The sequence below is a fragment of the Lepisma saccharinum genome, chromosome 5 (genome assembly GCF_977018435.1).
Source record: "Lepisma saccharinum chromosome 5, izLepSacc3.1, whole genome shotgun sequence".
In the NCBI taxonomy this organism is placed as follows: domain Eukaryota; kingdom Metazoa; phylum Arthropoda; class Insecta; order Zygentoma; family Lepismatidae; genus Lepisma; species Lepisma saccharinum.
The window spans coordinates 52,774,814-52,795,810 of NC_139233.1; the positions used below are offsets into that span (position 1 = coordinate 52,774,814).

The window sequence follows — 20,997 nt, forward strand, 5'->3', positions numbered from 1 at the left end:
TACGTCACCACACATTAAGGCTACCAAGACTGAATCCCTGCAGGTTTCCAGAATTTGCACGGGAGAGTTTCTGTTCGATCGATAATACGAGCCAATTAAAATTTTCCTACCTTTTTCCATGTTAAGTTCAACCCACACAATTTCACAATCACGGTTCAGACCATTTCGAATTTTGCTTTTCCACTTCAGATTTACGCACACCATCACACCACCTCCCCTTCCAACAGGCCGATCCTTTCGGAAAATATTGAAGTGATTCGCAAAAGGCAGTTCATTGTCTGGAACAGTATCGTTCAGCCAGGTCTCCGTAAACACCAAGCAATCTTAGTTCAACAGCTCCGTCACATGAGTAGTGCAGTCTGAGAGTTTATTTTTTATGCTTTGAGCATTTTGGTAGTAAACTGAGAGGGAGATAGCATTCTGTTGGATGGGCCCAGGATTCAGATGGACGTCACCACATAGGAGCACGAGGCACAGGAAGTGATGGTAGCTGGCAAGGGTTGTTGACTTACCTCAAGGGTGCGGGTCCCGTTGTACCAGCGGCCGAGACATGGCTGCAGAGAGCTCAGGAACGATTTGAATGGCTGGAACAAAGTAACTTCTGTAACCAAGTACCCAGTTGGTGATCACAGGAACCCTAGCCCACAATGACGAGGCAGGGTGTAACTTCACAGTTTCATGACGTTGAAATACACAAATGGTACAAAACACTACAAGAACACAGGCTAAACTTGAGGAGCGAAGAAACGTACTCCATCTACCATCCGCCATCTTGAAACTTGGTCCTAGAATCTAAAAATATTTGCAGTTGGCACACTGTTTCTCCAGGCTTAGTAAAGGTCAGTGTATCGGTAGGCAATGTGGTTATGTCACTGTGCTAAAGTGGAGGGATAAGCATAACATACTAATGATTTCCACCTCTCATGGGCCTGGAATGACCAATGTAATGACACGAAGGCAAGTGATGGTTGAAAAGCCAAAGATGGTAGTTGCCTACAATGAACACATGGGAGGGATAGATCGCAGCGATCAAATGATTGCATACTATTCAACACCACGCAAAAGTTTGAGATGGTACATAAAGATATTTTTTAACCTTCTTGATGCTTGCTTGTGGAACACTACATATTTATACGCAAAGTTGAATGAGAAAATGCCCATACTTGGAGTTAAGAGATATCATTGCAACAGCATTCTTGAATCAAGGACCTGGGACACCACGACCTCTTCTAGCACCAGTATGACCTTCTCAACATTTTTGTAAGAGGGGTAGAGAAAAAAGACTGAGATGTCGCCAGTGCAGACAAAAGATGAAGAAGAAACATGGTACACCCTCAATACCTGTAAGGATGACGAGGGACAAGAAGTTGGACTTCGTGCTGGAACTTGTTTTCAAGAATGGCATACCCCTGCACAATGAGGGACTGAACTAAAAGAAATGTGCAACGTGCTTAGTTTTTCTTTTTCTATTTAGATTTTCTACAAAAAAAAAAAAAAAAAACATTTCCTATAAAAGTTTATTAGTTAATGAAAAAATGTATTTTCCAGAAAAGGTAGTGTTAAATAATAGTTTTTTTCTACAACTTTAGTGACAATGAAGTTTGACGAGTCACAAATATAGGAGTGCGTTGTGAAAGAAGGAGAACACATTGCATATGCTGAACATATTTTATTCAGCAGGCTACATGGAACAAAGGAAAACCTAAATTTCCGCTGCAACGCAGCAATGTATGGTGTCCACACAAAATAAAACATTTTCGTCCATCTACACGTGACATTGAAGTTCGACCACTGTTAGAGGGGATCCTGTTTACCATGGTGTGACGCCGCCCCGTCAGCGAATAACTGTGGCAATGCGTCGGGGCATGCTGCGGACGAGTCGTTCAAGGTATTCCACATCGATGCGGTGCCATTCCTCCTGCAGGCAGGCGATAAGAGCAGCCACTGTCGTGGGTCCCCTCTGTTGCACACGTCGCTTAAGAACACGCCACACATTCTCAATGGGCGAGAGGTCAGGACTCGATGGTGGCCATGGCAGAGTTCGCACGTGATGGCGAGTCAACCATTCTCTTGTCAGCCGCGCTGTATGAGGCCTGGCATTGTCGTGTTGAAAGATGAGACGCCGCCTGTGGAACAGGTGCCTTCTCACTGTGGGAAGATGCCGCTCCAGTATGCGTGTATAGGCATGTGCATTCACAATGCCCTCACAGACGTGTAGTGGGCCAACCCCAGATGCCGTCATGCATCCCCATACCATCACTGACGCAGGTTTCTGTACCCGACGTGCATAACATTTTGCTTCATTCTGTTCCTCCTTCCGACAAATGACTGTTTTCCGTATTTTCCCGTACACAACATTGAAAATGGATTCGTCTGTCCACAAAACCCTGTTCCACTGCCAAAATGTCCATCCCCGGTACATTCGTGCCCACCGTAGTCGATTGCCTTTGTTCAACATGGAAAGGAAGGGTTTACGTTTCGCCTTGTACACTCGGTAACCGCATCGTTGTAGGTAACGGCGAATGGTTCTGGTTGTCACTTCAATGTGAAAGCGTTCTTGAGTCCACAGTCGTAATTCGGCCACAGAAACATGATTGTTGGTCTGGATATAGCGCCTAAATATCCGTAGGTCACGCACGCTCAGCAGGCATTTTCTTTACGTGACCTTGGGTGCAACATGCTGGGATCACGATTCTTGCCTGCTCACACGCCTCCTCTTACACACATGCGTCACTTCTGCGGGTCACCCATTCCACCGCCTATGCCTCTGTGCATTTAATCACGTATTCCTTTCTGGTCGAACTTCATTGTCACCAAGGTTGTACAAAAAAAAATCCATAAAGATTTATTAGTTAATGAGAAAATGTATTTTCCAGAAAAGGTTTAGTGTTAAATAATAAAGTTTTTGTAAAATGTTTTCTATTTTTTCAGTCCCAACATTCTTAAATCCAAAACTAGCAGTGAAATAGATTATTTATTTCATAAACTATGCCAATAAAGTCATTAAAAAACAAATTTGAAACAAATATTTGCATTTTTGCAATTGTTTCTTCTGTTTCACATATGAGACTCTTGGTTAATGCAAAAAAATGTTTGCCACTGACTGGCATCTCACATGTGAGACGCTGATAGATGTATGCTGCATTAGGTCTAGTCTGAGGGATGAGTCAGCAAAAAGAGGATTGGTCTGTGGGACAGGTTTTGATATTTGGGGTGAGTCTATATTCGGAGTTTGTTTTTTACACTTTGGTAGCGAACGCGTTAAAAAAGAACTGACGGCACAGCACAAAAGGAGAAGGAGAAAGCATGGAATCTTCTTCTACGTGACTTTCATGCCTTATGAAATGCATTTGATTTTGATGCTACTGATGTCTGTGGTAAGAATTTGAATTTTTCATTTCTTAATTCTTATATATTTATATTGTTGTGTCATGTAAATAGCCAGTAACATGTATTTTCGTAAATTTATACAATCATATTTCCAACATCATGTAGCAATATCGTAACATTGCTCTGTTCTAATCTACCTGGCACTTGCATTGCACGTAATATATGACATTTATATATGTTTTGTGTTCTGGGGTAGAAAGTATTTAGAAACACTACGACTTTGAAACACAGAACCACAAATCAGTATTATTATTTTGGCAGTTTTTACACAGTTCTCGAATTATCAGCATTGTACACCAACATCTCTAGCGTTTGCAAGCCCTCGATATCACTTTCCGCTCTTTTTATATTCAAAAACAACTGCCTGCAGTCGAAGTGTCAGTATCGTGAACCAGGATCAGACACCAAAAGGATGGTGAATGGCCGATCAGAAGATAAACTTGTTTTGATGTTCCTAGATCAAGTGTTGAACCGTATTCGTGCAATAGAATTTTCCAGATCCGAGTTTAAATTTTGATCTTCGTTCGTGCACACGGCCATTAACATGTATAGAGAGGTGAAGAACCCTGAGACGAGAATTTTGGCTAGTGAAGGTGTCATTGCCAGGTTAACATGTTATCAAAAATGAGGCCAAGAATTCAAACTTGTCTTGCAAAATGAAGAAGCATTCAAACCTCATTCACAGAATGCAGAGGCATAGTCTCCCCATGTACAAGTTGGGGATCAAGGAGAAAAGGGTGTTGTTGACAAAAATGTGCACACACAGATTTCTCTAAGCTCAAACTGGTTGGTTTGGGAGGACCACTCAACCAAATGATCTATGGTAGGTTTTAGTTGATGTGATGCCGATGAGAGAATCCATGAAATCACCAGGTCATTGACATAGAAGAGACCATGTAGAGGAGAAAGAATGTTTGCTACTGACTGCTTTGGCAAACAATCATATTCAGGACGATGACGATGCACTTGTTGATGAGGGTTCAAAAACAAGTCTCAACACATATGCGGAAGTATCTGTCGCAGAAGTTGTAAATAAAGTACACCCAGCTGGCCATGAACACCCCGAGAGTGGAGCTGCTTTATGATACCAAATTGCCACGTTGCGTCATTGGCCTTTTGGAGGTCAATTAAGTGTTCCTTGTTCAAGAAAGCATCCAGAATATGTTTTTTCAGCTGAACGAGATGTCACCTACTTTAGTTCAGTTAAAATATACATGTTCATTCAGCCATTACCAATTTGCTTGCATTTTCATTAAAAAAATATATCACATGGAAATATGGAACACAATGAAAATTTTCACAACACACAGGGGAAGATTTTCACTCAAACGTCACTTAGAAAACATGTAATTTATTTACCAAACTAATAAAATACATACCAACAGCTTTGATAAATAATGTTCTGACACAGAACACATGTCATGGAAGTCCATTCTCCTTTGATGATAAATACTATAATATAGTCTTTCCTGCTGATTTCATCATAACATGTTACTTGATAATACTTCTTTAGCCAACATGTAATGTGCAGTCAGGCTACTGCTCACCGGAAGACATGTTCTGTGCGGCTGATGCTAAGGCATCGTGAACTTCTTTGGCATAGCTCCCCTGTGCTCTTACAGTTGCAAGAAACTGGCCATATGTGAGGGAATCAGGTGCAGGTTCCGTCCGTGTCACAGCTACTGGCAGATGAAGATACCTCTGGCTGCTTGCTCCCTGATTTAAACATTCAATGGAAGTCTTCTGGAAAAAAAATATTATTCTTGTGTTTTACAACTTCATTTGTAATCAACTGCATTTCACAGCCTCTTATGAAACTTTTCTGTTTTATAAATAAGACTTTACCTGTATAGTAACGAGAAAATTTGCCATTGTTCGGAACTTATTAAAAACCACGTTGAAACACTTACAACGTACAACCTATACTGAAAAACAACTGTGTACCGTGTACTGCCTCTTGATTTTTTAAACATTACCTGACTTGTCTGCCAAAAGGAATATAAATCACAGGAATGTTAGGCTGTGTTTTAACAATTCCATGAAACAGCAATCTGGTTTTACAATGTAACAACCTGAATAGAAATGGGACAAATATGATTTCCAATATATAAATATCGATTTCAAATGGCATATCAAAACATTGAATCAATTCGAATATTCAATTTTCAAAGTTTTGATCAGAGAGAACCTACTGCTACACTTTTTGGCAAGTCAAATATAGTACAGCATTGTGCTTTCTTCTGAAACTCTAAAAACAAGCAAATATGATTTTGAATCTGTTTTCATATAAGGATTTCAAATCTCACAACTTCTCTCTCTCTCTCTCTTTCTTAGAGACATATAAAGCACTCAGCTGTATTATATTTTTTGTTGACTTACAAACAAACAGAGAATCCTTTTTTTAATATTACATTTTAAAGTCTTTATTTCAAAGCCAGAAATATAGAGATTCCAATTGTAGTAATACAAAGACAGTCTGTGTAATTGAAGGGAATCAAAACAATCTTTCCACATACTTCACTGTTTGGATGACTGCTTTAACTTTATACAGTTTAATTCTGTTTTATATGTAAACTACTGTAGGATTATTTCTCTCATAGTCTACGGCTATTACGAGCATAAAATCATAGATTTTTGTTCTGACGTTTCAGGAGAACACACACTCCCTTCATCAGACATTTATTTTTAGTTTGATTATACAGTTATAACAATGGTTAATTTTTTTTAACAAAAAAGAATCAGTTATACAATGAATCTTGTCAATGTTACATTTTTGTACACTGTGAAACGAGCAGTCTGTTATTATTATTATTTTAGATGAAAATTTTTATCATTTTTAATTATAAATTCCAAATATCATCAGGCAATTAAAAAATCATCCTGTTTGATGTCTTCTGTTATATTAAATTTTAAAGATGGTGGACTACCCCAGTGTTCTTCTGCAATGAACGAAGCTTCCCACACATTCAAATCTATGTTTTCCATCACTCTTTTTAAAAGCTGTATATTTATAATCATATGCTTCTCCTTGATAATGTGAGCTAACAAACCCATTCTAGAGTTTAAATTTATAATGTCCAGATCGTGTTCATACTGCCATTTTTCTTGATGTTTGTCCTATATCATCCATTGAACATGAACAACTTATATCATACACTCCTAATAACCATAGACTACAAGAGAAATAATTTACAATGCAAGCAATGCGTACATACAAGAATAATTACTGAAGGTCCTGACAAAATATAATTTAAAAATGTGTTAATTAAACCTTATCTGTACGTAATGCATTTATATGTAATTCAGTGTTACACATACTAATTCTCATAAAATACAGTTGATTTGTACGTAACCAAGTTACAGCAATGTCACAGAAATTTCTTGTCGTTACAAAAACACAAGGCGAGTTTCAAATACAAAACAGGGTAGGCACGCATGGCAGTGGTCGGTCTGAAGTTGCATGAAAGATGAGTTTGGCACGGTGGTGTCACAGAGAAGGCAAGGAGAGGTGGCACAGCATGAAATCAGAGGAGAAACATTTGCCACAGTTGTTCAGAACATGAGACACATTTTCTCTTGTACGTAATCAAGATCCAAAAGTACACACGTTAAAAAGATACCTACAAATGATATTTGCCATGTTCCATAATAAAAACACAACAGCGGCTCCTTCCGTGAATAACATTCTCAGTTGTTACTGGTCGGCCATGAAGAACAGAAAGAGCAAAAGTTACACGCTTGACCAAAAAGTAATCCACATGAAACTTAAGAATCAATGTTAAATTTGTTAATTTATCACTTTATGACAAAACTTGTATTATGTATGTTCCTGAAAATAGATACAATTACAGTATTTTCATAATGATATGACTTGGTATCTAAATCTGATTTGTAAGTAATTCTCAGTTATACGTATTAGTTTTCTTTTCACCTTGACATACATATAACTCAGGTTCAACTGTAGTAGGCAAATTGTCTATCACTATGTTCATTCAACTGTTTTCCAGAATGTGACGTTCAAAAACTGTAAAGCAAGGATAAGCAGAAGACAACTTCTGCTTCAGCACAAGCACAATTCGCCCGACCCTGTGGCCGAGTGGTTAGCACATCGCGCTGCGACGCCAAGGGTCCCAGGTTCGAATCCCGGTCGGGTTGGTTGTTTGTGAATGTCCATTAATCAATTTCATCATTTCATCACTCATCCCCATCTTCGCAAATTAGCCAAGAGGCACAAAACGCGAAGTAAAATAAACTAAATCAATCAATCAATCAAACAAGCACAATTCCATTCCTTCAAAACCTTTAGAATGAAGAAGAATGAAATTAGAAAAGGGTAATTAGCCTACTGTTATCTTAGCAGCTCATTGTATAACTGTACTTATAAAACAGAAAGGTCAATATTTATTCTCAAAATGACAGCGTAACGGACTTTCTACAATGAAGGTTACTTCTTCCTATCTCCTCAATGAAGGTTACTTCTTCCTATCTCCTAAAGTATGTTTTTCTTTTAGGTAGCACATTTTGCCACAGCTTTTAATCCAGTATCTCTGGTTCCAGGTAGTATACCAGAATCTTAGGGGCAGAACTATTTAATAAAAACATACTACATCAAACAGAGTGAAATGTACTATAGTGGAACCACAAGCAAAGAAACCTGCGCAGACCCGCGACTCCTGTGCACCCTACTCCTGCAAGGAGGGGAGGGGAGGGGAAGAGTGGACCATGCTTTCTTATGGCCCGAGCTGAACGGAAGAAGGGAAAGCTGCACGGCGACTTTTCATCCAAGGTTTTTTTTACCTTGTGGTCACGCTATATAAACAGCAACCCTGGGGGCTGAGCATGTTGATCAGTCACCTCATGATCTCCCAAGCGTAGATTCCAGGTTTGAGACCTGGCCTGGGCACGGGTGTTTGTGATTGTCTATTTGTCAATTCCATACAATCAGCATTCATCATCACTGTGATCAGCCAAGAATGGTAGAAAATTAATGCACAAAAATGAATTAAGATTAGGAAAGAAAATGCACATTATTTGGCATTGTTTAGCTTTTAGTTTCAAAATATATTATAGTTAACTTGTAATTGTTTTCATTTTTTCATATGTGCTTGTGCTCATGTTCTCTAAATCAACACATAAACAGCAGTGGTCAAATCCTTAATATCTTACTATAACAGAGCAATTGTGTTAACATGTTACATATTGCAGCAGGGAAAGTACAGAACATTATACGACATGCATTTTTAGAAGCGATATCGGGTGGAGCTACTGAGAGCGTGTCCTTGGCGAAGAGCCAATGGCAGAAGTGCAACATTGTACAGTTAGGAAACTGTGGGGTGCAAGTTAAACGCCGTGTTCTGTATTTTTTTTTTGCACTCAAGAAGTTTTCATAAAACTCGCCACTTTAAGGTTCATCATAAGATGGGGCACGACATTTTGAACCTGACTGTCCAAGTCGCATGAATTTCCGTCACCTACAACCAGAGTTATTGTTTCTCGAAGAAACATGGGAAACAACACGTCTCTACACACACAGAATGACCCTTTCGTTTTCCTTCCGTGTTCAGTCTGTTTTCTTCGTTGCCACTGTGTTGACCCCACTGAGTTGTTGTGTCTTGGTAAATCTATGGGTGCTAAGTTCAGCTGAATATGCACAATGACCCTTCATTGTCTTGGGCGTTCACAATCATTGTGAGTCAGTCAGAGTTCAGCATTTTCGTAACAAAGGCGGTGTAAGATAATTGTACTCGTACGCCACGAAGAACAGTTGTGAGAGGATTCAATACAGTCCTTATTGATTGATTGATTTGATTTATTTTACTTCTCTTTTCTGCCACTTTTGGCTAATAGCAAAGATGAGGATGGGTAATGATATGATGAAATTGATGAAGGGAAACTTACAAACACCTATGCCCAGACTGGGATTTGAACCTGAGAACACTGGCATCGTAGCGTGCTGTGCAATACAGCCCTTATGTTCGATAGTTGTGCAATAGTGTGTGTTCCGTGAGTGTTTTTAAATAATGTCGTCCCGGCCCCCATGGTGCAGTGGTTAGCATATTGCGCTACAATGCCAGGGGTTTAGGGTTCGAATCCTGGCCTGGACATTATGTTTATGAATGTCCATCAATTTAATTATATCATTACTCATTCCCATCTTCACAATTAGCCAAAAGTGACAGAAAAGCAAAGTAAAATAAATCAAATTAATAATGTCACTCTCGAAACCTAGTAACAGTAGTACAGGCACCAAGGGTAAAATAATATGTTCACAAGACAGAAATCTTAGTTTTAAAGTGTATTCTTACTTCACGGCATTTGCGTCGGAAGAAGTGCGTGCTGAAACAGTGGTTTCTCATAGTCGAGAACTTACGGCTAAAGCATGTGGTGTATGTGTGCATACTGTGTTGCGTATTATAAAACAGGGTAAAGTATCTACAACAGAAATAGGTGAACCCTTATACAAATCTCCTGAGAAACATGCCAGAAAACATAAACGAGAGCGATGATGATGATTTGCAGTTCCTTCAAACCTTTTTCAGGTATGAGTTCTCTTATATGCTGCCGTGATATGATAAAATGCTGTGTAGAATTCTTTACTATACATTGTACTCAAATATCACGTGCATGCATTATGTATAAAAAGTTGAATACGAATTCTCTGTGTTCCCCTTCTGCTGGCAGTTGGTTTGACAACAGCGCAAGAGCCCTGGCAAAAATGCATAATAATGTAAAAGGCAAAAATGCATAATAATTAGTACAACAATTCACACAGAAACACAAGGAAAGAAAAAGCATTATTTCAATTTGCAACATTCTTTTGAATGAAAAATTTAAAAAATATTTTAATAAATTATTTTTACGTGAAGAATAGAATACAATTTATGAAACAAAATGTTAAAAAGAACAATGAGAGGAAAATATTTATCTAAGAAGGAAAAAGTAAATTCAAATGTCCAAGAATTGAACTAAAAACCATGACAAGGAAATTAAAATTTAAAAGCTAATTTTACATGATTAAAGAATTGAAATAAATTATGTCCTTTCTTACCAAATTAAGTTCAATCTGATCACAGGTGGAATAAAACTCTTCGATGTTTTTATCGAATCGGGGTAATGTAACATCAACACCTTTCCTGCAATGTACAAAATTATTCAAATATATTACATAAAATTATTTCAATGATTCATATACACATACACCTTGATATTGTAGAGGAGGTAAGCACCACATAACTGTCAAAAAGTAATTCATAACCTCATTTTAAACTCATGAATGCATAATACAATAAGATGCATTAAACAACTCATAAATACTGTAAAAGACTAAGGCCTAGACACCCAACTGGACTTCCAAAATTAAGCACTTAGTGATACATAGTTCCTCACCCATTATGCCACGTTGAGGAAATGCAATATTGAACTCAGGATGGTTCTCACAAGAAATTGTTACTTATTACCAATTGCAACGATACTTCACACTGAATATATATTGTACGCGAAGGATGAGCAGACTAACACAATTTTAAAATTAAATTGCAAGTCCTCAGCGCTCAAGTGGTTTCATAATGTTATTATACAGTATGCGCCAAAATATACAGTACTGAAATTAAAAGACGAACATTACATTGTTGTCATCTGTGAGTTTATTTATCCTGAAAGAAACACTACATACACACTATTAGCGAGTTATAACTTCCTTTTCACTACTGAGAACACGAGCGGCTGGAACTATGCCCCATCGACAAACGCACATGCACGTTCGAGGTACGCGAGTTTCAGTACTGTATATTTCGGCGCATACCGTACTTACATTGCAAGAATTAAACAACACAACGCAACTTCCAAAATATTATTTCACTTTATAACATTTGATATAAACTCATTTTCGATTTCTGACACAAGACATTTTTAAGTCAATCTTCTTACATATAACAAAAATGAATCGAAATCAACAACGTAAAACAAATATCGACATTGATACAGCGTTCTTAATCTCAATAGTTCCCTGTTAATTTTATAAACTTGTACGCAATAGAAATCAAGTAAATATTAGTTATTTGTGAATGTAGAAGACAGTCACATAGTCCCCCCACTCTCTATAGAAAACTACTCGAGGGATCAAACATTTTATGATCACCCTGTATGTTATTTACATTTTTCAGATCACAAAGAGTTTTCTCAAGACATAAAAATTATGGGTCAAATTATGAGGCATATATAATTCACACATACGTGAAACAATACTTAGTAGTAGCCTTGCGGAACCCAATCTCCTTGTTGGCTGAACTACTTAATATAAATAATATACAAAATGCTGAGTCATTACAAAACTCTTCAGTACATTGATTATTGAAACATTACACATTCAATAAACAACTTGCCTCAAATTATCATTATTTGATCCCTATATATATATATTCATTAACCTTGATTTGGTTAAAACATGCCTGATCCTTGCATAATATTTAGACATACAACAATATGCGACAAGTTTACTAATAAACATTCTCCTCAAAGTAGCACATTTCACAACTATAACGACTGACTTCCACAAATCATTCTACAATCACAATGATATAAATTTATGCTTAAATAGAACAATGCAATTATTAAATTCAATTAACTTCGTTACAATTGCTTCCCAATAACTGATTTTTCGTCTCCTCGGAACAGTTGAACATTTTCAAATTAGAGAAATTTACCTTTCCATAATTATCAGCATGTAAAGTGTACAAAGATGCGAAATTTCATTTAACTTCTTTTACCACAAATGGTCTAATATATAATTGAAATAACTTATGAATTTGTTTATCCAGTTTAGAACTCATTTGTCGATTTCTTGCCAACACTAATTGTCCTGGATTCAGTTTAACTGCATTGGGAGCATTCCTTATTTTGTATTTATTTATTTATTCCTCTTTGAATTTATCTCTGTCGAATATAATTTTCCCTTCCATGGCAACTTCCGCATTTCCTCAGGCCAATTGAGTTCAAATATTATGGAGTCTCGGACTTCCTCGTGCAAAAATAATTCATTAGGTGTAAAACCTGTTAAGCTCGAAGAGGAGTTATTTACTAATTTTATAACCTTATCGATCTTAAGTGACCATGTGGTGTGATCACGATAACAAAATAATCTTAGTAACCTTACAATTTCCTTATTATACCTTTCTATGGGATTAGCTTTGGGATTGTAAGACGTTGTTGTTAAATCTATTATTCCTTTTGAAATCAGATACAACTTCCATTCTTTGGAAGTAAACTGGCTACCACAATCAGACAGAAGGATTTTGCACACAGGATAATGCTTGAAATAACCATCCTTAAAACGATTAACAATCTCTCTGGTAGTGGCCTTTCTCAGAGGATAAATCATAATGTATTTTGACATAATATCCACAATAGTCAACAAATATTCGTAACATTTAGATTTGGAAAGTTTTCCAATAAGATCTACTGATAGAAATTTGTGAGGCTGAGTAGATAATATATGATATTCGTCACGAAATATTGGCTGGCTTATTGATTTAGATTTTGCACATTCTAAGCAATCTCTTAGATAACATCGAATACTCCTTCTCATGCGTGGCCAATAGTAAACTTTCTGACACTGTGCTAAAACTTTATCATAACCAAAGTGACCTTTTAAATCATGGACTTTATGCAGCACTAAGGGAATAAGTTCCTCAGGAACAAAAATTTTACATCTTTCCTCAGGCTTTGCTTTATAGAACAGAATATCTTCATGCAGAAAATATTTACTTGAAATTCTATGCAAGGTAAAAAAAAAAAAAGTAAAGTGCTCCCCTGTGCATAGCACCATGCCATGAAGGCGTATAGGGGGTGTGGGGGTAACGCCCCACACTTTCTTGATCCGGTCGTGAGTGGGGGTGATGTGATCAGCATCATGCTCTGACCGCCTTTACCCCCAGGTACCCATGTTATTCGATGCTGGGTGGGCACCGGGGCTGCTTCCATCGTTAGAAAAGTTCCCGTATTTGAACCGGCCGGGGATCGAACCCGGGACCTTTAGCATGGTAGTCAGACGCGTTACCGACTGAGCCACCGTGGCCACCAAGGAGTCATCCTTAAGTGAATTTATAATACAATTACAGGTCTCATCTGACCTTTGTGCAGAGCACCACATATTTGAGACTTCCTCCTGTTTAAAATCTAGTATCACTTGATATTCTCCAGATATTTTATTATATTCACTCACTGGGAACCTGCTCAAGGTGTCTGCTATAAAATTAGAGGAACCTGACACGTGATGAAAGGTAAAATCATAGGACTGTAATTTCAGTGCCCATCTCGTTAAACGAGGATTCAATGACTTTGCAGTTTCCAACCAGGAAAGTGACTTATGATCAGAGTATATGTGGAAAATATCGAAAATTTTTCTACTGCCAAAAGAATAGCTAAACACACTAGTTCATGAGTACTGTAAGTCGCCTCTGTACCACGAAGTGTACGACTGGCATATTGAATGACACGTGTTCCATCACTTGCTTCTTGCCACAGTACACTTCCTAATCCTTTCTGACTAGCATCGATGGATATAGAAAATTCCAAACTGAAATCCGGCTGTCGTAGGGCTGGGGCAGCTACTAATGCATTCTTTAACTTGACGAAAGCTTCTTGATGTATCGGAGTCCATTCATAAATAGTATCCTTACGTAACAGGCTGTATAATGGTGTGACTATATGCGAGTAGTTAGAAATAAATCGGCTTCTCCAGTTCGCCAATCCAATAAATTTTCTCAGTGATTTCTTATTGTTTGGGACTGGAAATTGCAACAATGCGGCATCCTTAGAATGATCCACTTTAATTTTTGTACCAGATATTACATGTCCAAGAAACAGAATTTCTTCCTGAAAAAACTTGCACTTTGCAAAGTTAATGGACATATTTGCCTTTCAAAGAACCTGCAATGTATACTCCAAATGTTTGAAATGTTCACTAGCATTCGAACTAAAAATAAGAATATCGTCAATATATACCAACACAAAAGAACTGGTTTCCGGTCCAAAAAAGTTGTTCATGCGATCCATAAAGACGGGACACCGCTGATTTAATACCAAAAGGTAAATAACAGAACACGTGCTGGCACCCTCTGTATGAAAAAGCCGTATATGGATAGGAGTCTGGAGTTAGTGGTATCTGGAAATATCCACATGATAAATCAATCGAACTAAAGAATGTAGCACCATGAAAGTGTTGCAGAAGTTCAGTTATGGGTTCGACTTGAGTGAGAGGGGAAATCACATGCTTATTCAAACGACGAAAGTCTACCACTGGATGTCATTCTCCATTTGCATTTGGAACTATGTGCAATGGATTGAGGTAAGGGGACGACATTTCCTTTATAATGCCCCAGTTCTTCCACTTATTCAATTCACTCTCCAAAGCTGTTCTTTTAGCAAAAGGAACCGGATAAATTGGAGCACGAATTGGTAAATCAGTATCCAACATTATCTTGTATGGTTCAACATGAGCGGGTCTAGGCTTATTCGAAAACTGCATTCTATATTTTAATAGCAACTCACGTAAGAGCGCTTGCTGACGTGAGGAGAGTTTACTACAATTTTGTACTGTTGATAAAATTTTCTCTTCAGTTACTATGTAGATTTCTTCGGAATTTGTGTTCATTGGCAAATTTTCTGCCGTAATGCACTCAACCCTTTTATCAACATGCTGATCGATTGCCTTCAGTCGATACAAAGACTGTGTCAACTCTTGTTTTGCAGGAGATACCAATGTAACTTCTTCCTGTCTAAAATTCAGTATAGCTTTATATTGCCTAAGGAATGGTATACCTAAAATTATATCTGCATGTAATTGTTTTAACACAAACATATCCAACGGAAAAGTCTCCGACTGTATTAAAAGGTGAAGGATTTTCCTACCTACAACTTGAAATTTTTGTTGTCCAGCAAATGGTAATAATTTTACCTGATCTATCGATTCCAATTTCGCACTTTGTACAATGGACTTTATACTGCACCATAATTCGTAACTCATTAGATTACACTGGTCCTCTTCCGTAGTCGAGCGGGTTAAGCGGTTCACTCGTCTTGAGATCGTTCGCTGTGGGACGGCGGAGGTCCAAATCCGGCTCTGGTTGGAACTTATTCGGCCTACGTATAGGGCCGGTGGCAACCCATCATCGTGAGGAAATTGGGAAGCTCCGAGTGAGTGAGCGTAATCCGGTCGAGTCGACCTACTATAACGGCTGGGGATACGTCGGGCTGACCCCCCGACTATTCCACTACTGGTTGAAGATCTCCACGCTTAGAGGTGACGAAGGAAAGTGTGGGAGGGAGTCTGGCAGTCAGTAGGTAAGCCAAGGCCCTTCATGGGCTGTCGCGCTAAGGATTATTATTATTATTATTATTAGATTACATTGACTTCCACTGTCAATAATACATCGAATTGTTAAATTACAAATGGACCCAAAAATAACAGGTTGATCGGTAATAGGAAATGGTACACCACTATCATCCATGGTCCAAGTGGATTCCTCTTCGTACCATTCCAGTTGGGAAAACACTGCTAGCTGGTCATTATCTTTAAAATTATCATATACAGGAGAAATATTTGTAATTTGTGACTGATCATTGTGTGAACCATATTCTGTGTTAAAACTTGCAACACAGCCCTCTGTATTCTCACTGCGAGTAAATCGGGCTCCATTTACCCACGGCGCTCGTTTGACTGTGACTCCATCACTGGTTGTATCACTTGTGTTTCTCTGGGATCAAATGAAACAACGTTTTCATTCAATCGGCTACCTGAAATAGCATTACTGTTAAGAGAAGCGAATGATTGTTCACAGGGCTGACGACAATTACAACATAAATTTACTTCACTGATTAAACCTTGTTTGTAGATAACCTTGCCTTATATCAGAACGTCTATCATTCTGTGGTGTCGCACTGTCTCATCGAAATATGGTATTGTTATAACTTCTGTTATTTGCATTTAAGTTTCTTCTAAAGAACTGTTGATTGCCATAATTATTTTGATTCCTTCTTCTGAATGTAAAGTCCTGATGCCGATCAGAATTGTCATTCACATTTTGCCCTCTATTATACGAGTTACCACCGGATGTAGAACAAGAATTAGAATCTCTATTATTGCGAGAAAACTGTCCATTATTCCTTTCATTAGGATTTTGCTCGCTGTTTCTTGGTTGCGTGTTAACTGTCTGAACTTTGTACCTTTGTTTATCTCTGAAATCTGACGCATTTGAATCCTTAGTAAACCTGGATGTTCTCACTTCAAAATCACTAGGCAAATCACACTTCTTACTAGATCTGGTCTTTATCAAATCCAGTCTCTTCAGTAAATTAATAACGTCGTCAATCTTCGTTAGGCCAGCACCCAATATCGTCTGTGCCGTAATCGATGGAAACTGATTAATCAAAATGTCTGACTTCTGCATCTTTAGGACGCTCTACCAAATTATAATATATTGAGTATGTACGAGTGGCAAACGCCTCCATGCTCATATCGCTATTTTGATCATACTTTCTGTTCCTCAATTCTGACAACTGAGCCAGCGTCAATGAGTATGAAATGTACTGGTTCAGAAATTCATGTACAAAATGTTTGTATGTCATAAAGGAATCCACGTGTGTATTGTACCATCCCTCGGCTGGCCCTTGAAAACAATTCCGAATACATTCCAATCTCTGAACGTTTGGAATCTGAAGCAAATCCAAATGTGAAGTTAAGGTTTTAATAAACTTCCTTGGGCTAGATTTCTCTGGATTTCCAGAAAATTTAGGCAACATATTCAAGTCATTCAACCGTAGATACTTTCGTGGTTGTTCCTTAGAAGTAGATGGTTTATTTGTATCAGAATCAATGATAGTAGTGTGCCTATGGTGCTTCGTGTTATAATTAAGTTTAAATCGTTTGCCAGAAGTTGCTTGCGAATTATATCTAGTTTTGTTTACTTCAGACATATCAGAGTCTATATTGCTAGATTGTGAAGCATTATTTGCTGGATCAACATAACTAACATGTGAAGTTTTATGAGGCTTCTTTAATCGAGAATTTCGCACATTATCTGGTGAAGTAGGAGCTGACAAATTAGATTTAGGATTTCCTGTAGATTTGCATTTTTCTGACATATGCAATGGAAAAGATTCATCTTCTGAAGCACTGGAAGATGACAAGGATAAAGATACAGGATGCTCTGGATTACGTAAAATTTCAGTAATGTTGCCATTGTTCCCTGCAGCTTTATGGATTGTTGAAGTATTAGTCATCAGCAGTTTAGCTGTTACATCACTTAATCGTGCTTCACAGATCTCAACAATTAAACCTTCATTATTACTTTCCCTAATCTGGCAAGTTCAAGTTCCGCAAACTGCTCTTTCTGAGATTTCTCATGCTCTGACAATTGCTCTCTCTGAGATTTCTCATGCTCTGACAACTGCTCTTTCTGAGATTTTTCAAACTCTGACAACTGCTCTCTCTGAGATTTCTCAAGCTCTGACAATTGCTCTTTCTGAGATTTTTCAAGCTCTGACAACTGCTCTTTCTGAGATTTTTCAAGCTCTGAATACTTTTGTCTTACGTTGTCATTCGATTCCTTCAATTCCCGAAACATGACCAATAATTGAGCATTAAAATCTGAAGTACCCGTAGGTAATAAGTCTACAAATTATAATTCTTCAGTGTAACCAAATTCCCGCACACTGGCCACCAATTTCTTGCAACGATACTTCACACTGAATATATATTGTACGCAAAGGATGAGCAGACTAACACAATTTTAAAATTAAATTGCAAGTCCTCAGCTCTCAACTGGTTTCATAATGTTATTAAACTTACATTGCAAGAATTAAACAACACAACGCAACTTCCAAAATATTATTTCACTTTATAACATTTGATATAAACTCATTTTCGATTTCTGACACAAGATATTTTTAAGTCAATCTTCTTACATATAACAAAAACGAATCGAAATCAACAATGTAAAACAAATATCGACATTGATACAGCGTTCTTAATCTCAATAGTTCCCTGTTAATTTTATAAACTTGTACGCAATAGAAATCAAGTAAATATTAGTTATTTGTGAATGTAGAAGACAGTCACACAATTCAGGACAGAATTAAGGTTGAGATAAATTTTAAGGTTTTATACACAAAACAAAGAAATGAAGATGATGTTCCACTTTGAATTGAAAACTGACTCAACTGCCATATGAGGCTGACTTATGCCAACAGTGACAGCTAATGCCCATTTACATAATAATGTAATTATTTTTATTGAAGTTCTTTGGTTTCCCGGAGAACTTCAAATGTTCCCAAGCACTTTACTTCCATTTGATTCTGTGCGTAACTAGTGTCTCTGCAATCTTTAAGGAAGGGCAAGGCTGGCAGGAAAGAGAGGAGGACATTAAGAATAAACAATAGGCTCAGGAAGAAAACTGCATTCACAGGTATACTATACTGACCTGCCATTTTAACTAATGTAGAAAATAAGAGGTGGTCTTTATAAATACACACACATGTGTTGGATAAATAAGAAGGAAAACTAGTCTCACATGCAGAAAAATTATCCTAAAATGGGATATTGAAGAAAATGTAACACAAATATCTGTGAGAAAAAAAAATATTACTATGTATTGTGTTAAGTATCAGATACAGAAAGGACTCTATAAATGTGGATTGTTATATTTCACATTCGAAGAACCATTTGAACCAGGCTTCAAATTTCAGAACAACAGAAGAGATTTAGGATGATTGATTACTGTGGAGCGGAGATCCTGACATCTGACCATAAGAGCTAACAAAACAACACCGGATGTTGAACTGTGTTATGCCCCCTCCAAAAAAAGAAACAAGTAAATTAACACTGGATTCCCCCCTTTATTCCTGAGAATAACGTCATGCTTGTTAAGTCTGAAAATCTAAATAATAATAATAATAATAATAGCAACAACAACTCCAACACGTTAAACATTTAGGTGCAGGTTATACAGTGCTTTTCAAGGTCAAGTCGCCCATGGAGCAGCAGCTAGAGCATCGGACTTTAGCTGGAATTTAGACTCACAACTTTATGCTGACCTTGGCATTGGACGTGTCAGTGCTTCAGTATCCAGATAGCTGGTGTTTGTGAAGTGTTAAGGTGTTAACAAGTGTTTTGTTTTAGTTTATGCATTACTTGTGCTTCCTCCAGTCTAATAATGCCACGGTTTACGTATAATTTAAAACAATGAATTTTTATGTACGACTCTTATGTCATTATGAATTCTTGTAGGGAAAAGAGAAAGTGTTTTGCAGCAGAATTCCCAGATTTTCCTGTTCCACATCGGGACAGTGTTCGAAAACTTGTGAACATATTTATGGAAACAGACTCTGTTCTTCATAAGAAGCGAAGGTTGAAACGACGTGAGCTTAGTGAGTAGAAAGTAGACGATGTTGGAGCACGATTGGAGCATACTCCTCAAAAACAAACATTTTCATGACGTCTACATGGCAAGCTACCAAGCTTTCAAACCTGAAGCTACACATTAGAAGAATTGAAAGAAAATATCAGGAGAGAAATTAAAGCAATTTCGGAAGAGGAATTTATATGTGTTGGTGAAAATTTCCTTTAAAAAAATGCCGTAAATGTGTGTATGCAGGAAGACATTTCCAGTACCTCTTGTAAAAAGTACGTGCTCACTTTAATTGTAACTGTCAATGTAATTGTACGAGGATATTTCATTACATAGCTAGAGGTTTCAGTTACGTGGATGTTGCATCCAGTTTGCCGGCAGACGCGCTCTCACTACCTTCCATATTAGCCCTCCCTCCACGGCCGACTTAACCATGAAGAGTACTGTATATGCATTATGGGATGGCATTTCCCATGGGGCCAGAGACTTGGATCATCAGCTGCCACTGTTGTTTTCATATAATGTACAGTCTATAACTCTAAAAGCAACCACAGAACATATCTAACACAATTACTTACACTGAACCAACATCAATGAGACTATTTTGATGCAATGTCTGCGCAGCTGTTTTCAGGGTTGCCTGCAAAAGATAGAAACTTTGTTAAAACTCTTTCTTTCAGATCTACTTTTTGAACAGGTATGTTAAACAAATTTGTAAATTACACTCAAATCCTGAATGTCATGGCTATTTTGCATTTATTTTGGATTCCTAAACATATACTGTACATTAAAAAATTACAGTTATAATAACTGAAATGTTAAGTTACAAAACTAGTATTACTATAGTTAGAGTCTAGTACTGTTGTAAAGACAACAATTTATTAATTCTTATTCCAATACTGATACACTGTACTGAAAAATGTTATTAATAGATTTACAGTATATATTACACGTGCAATATTATATCACATGGAATAACATGTGTATTTTATTAATTATTGATTACAGCGAGAGAAAATGTTTTGTGTATTTCTTAAAATTCTTAAAATCATTTCACATAAAAAAAAGATTATCTGATAAAAGAGTTTTAACCGTTCACAGCTTCCTCATGCTCGGGTGTTAACTTACTATGACAAGAAATAAAATTGTATTTATTTATTTGGAGAAATGAGAATAAGACATTTTCAGAAATTTTACGGAGTTG

At 37.4% G+C, this 20,997-nt stretch overlaps 1 protein-coding gene across 2 annotated transcripts in view; it reads right to left on the bottom strand.

The window, feature by feature from the left end:
- ix (mediator complex subunit intersex) overlaps positions 1-20,997 on the bottom strand; it is a 31,574-nt gene that overhangs the window by 4,101 nt on the left and 6,476 nt on the right. Inside the window, exons 2-4 of one of the 2 annotated variants that reach the window (XM_083123254.1) lie at positions 20,372-20,433; positions 10,439-10,523; positions 4,770-5,130 (exon numbers count right to left, since the gene is read on the bottom strand). In XM_083123254.1, coding sequence (XP_082979380.1) covers positions 4,927-5,130; positions 10,439-10,523; positions 20,372-20,433 — 351 coding nt within the window. In that variant the 3' untranslated portion in view covers positions 4,770-4,926. Of the gene's footprint in view, positions 1-4,769; positions 5,134-10,438; positions 10,524-20,371; positions 20,434-20,997 lie in introns of both variants that reach the window. The other variant, XM_083123253.1, reaches the window with a different exon arrangement.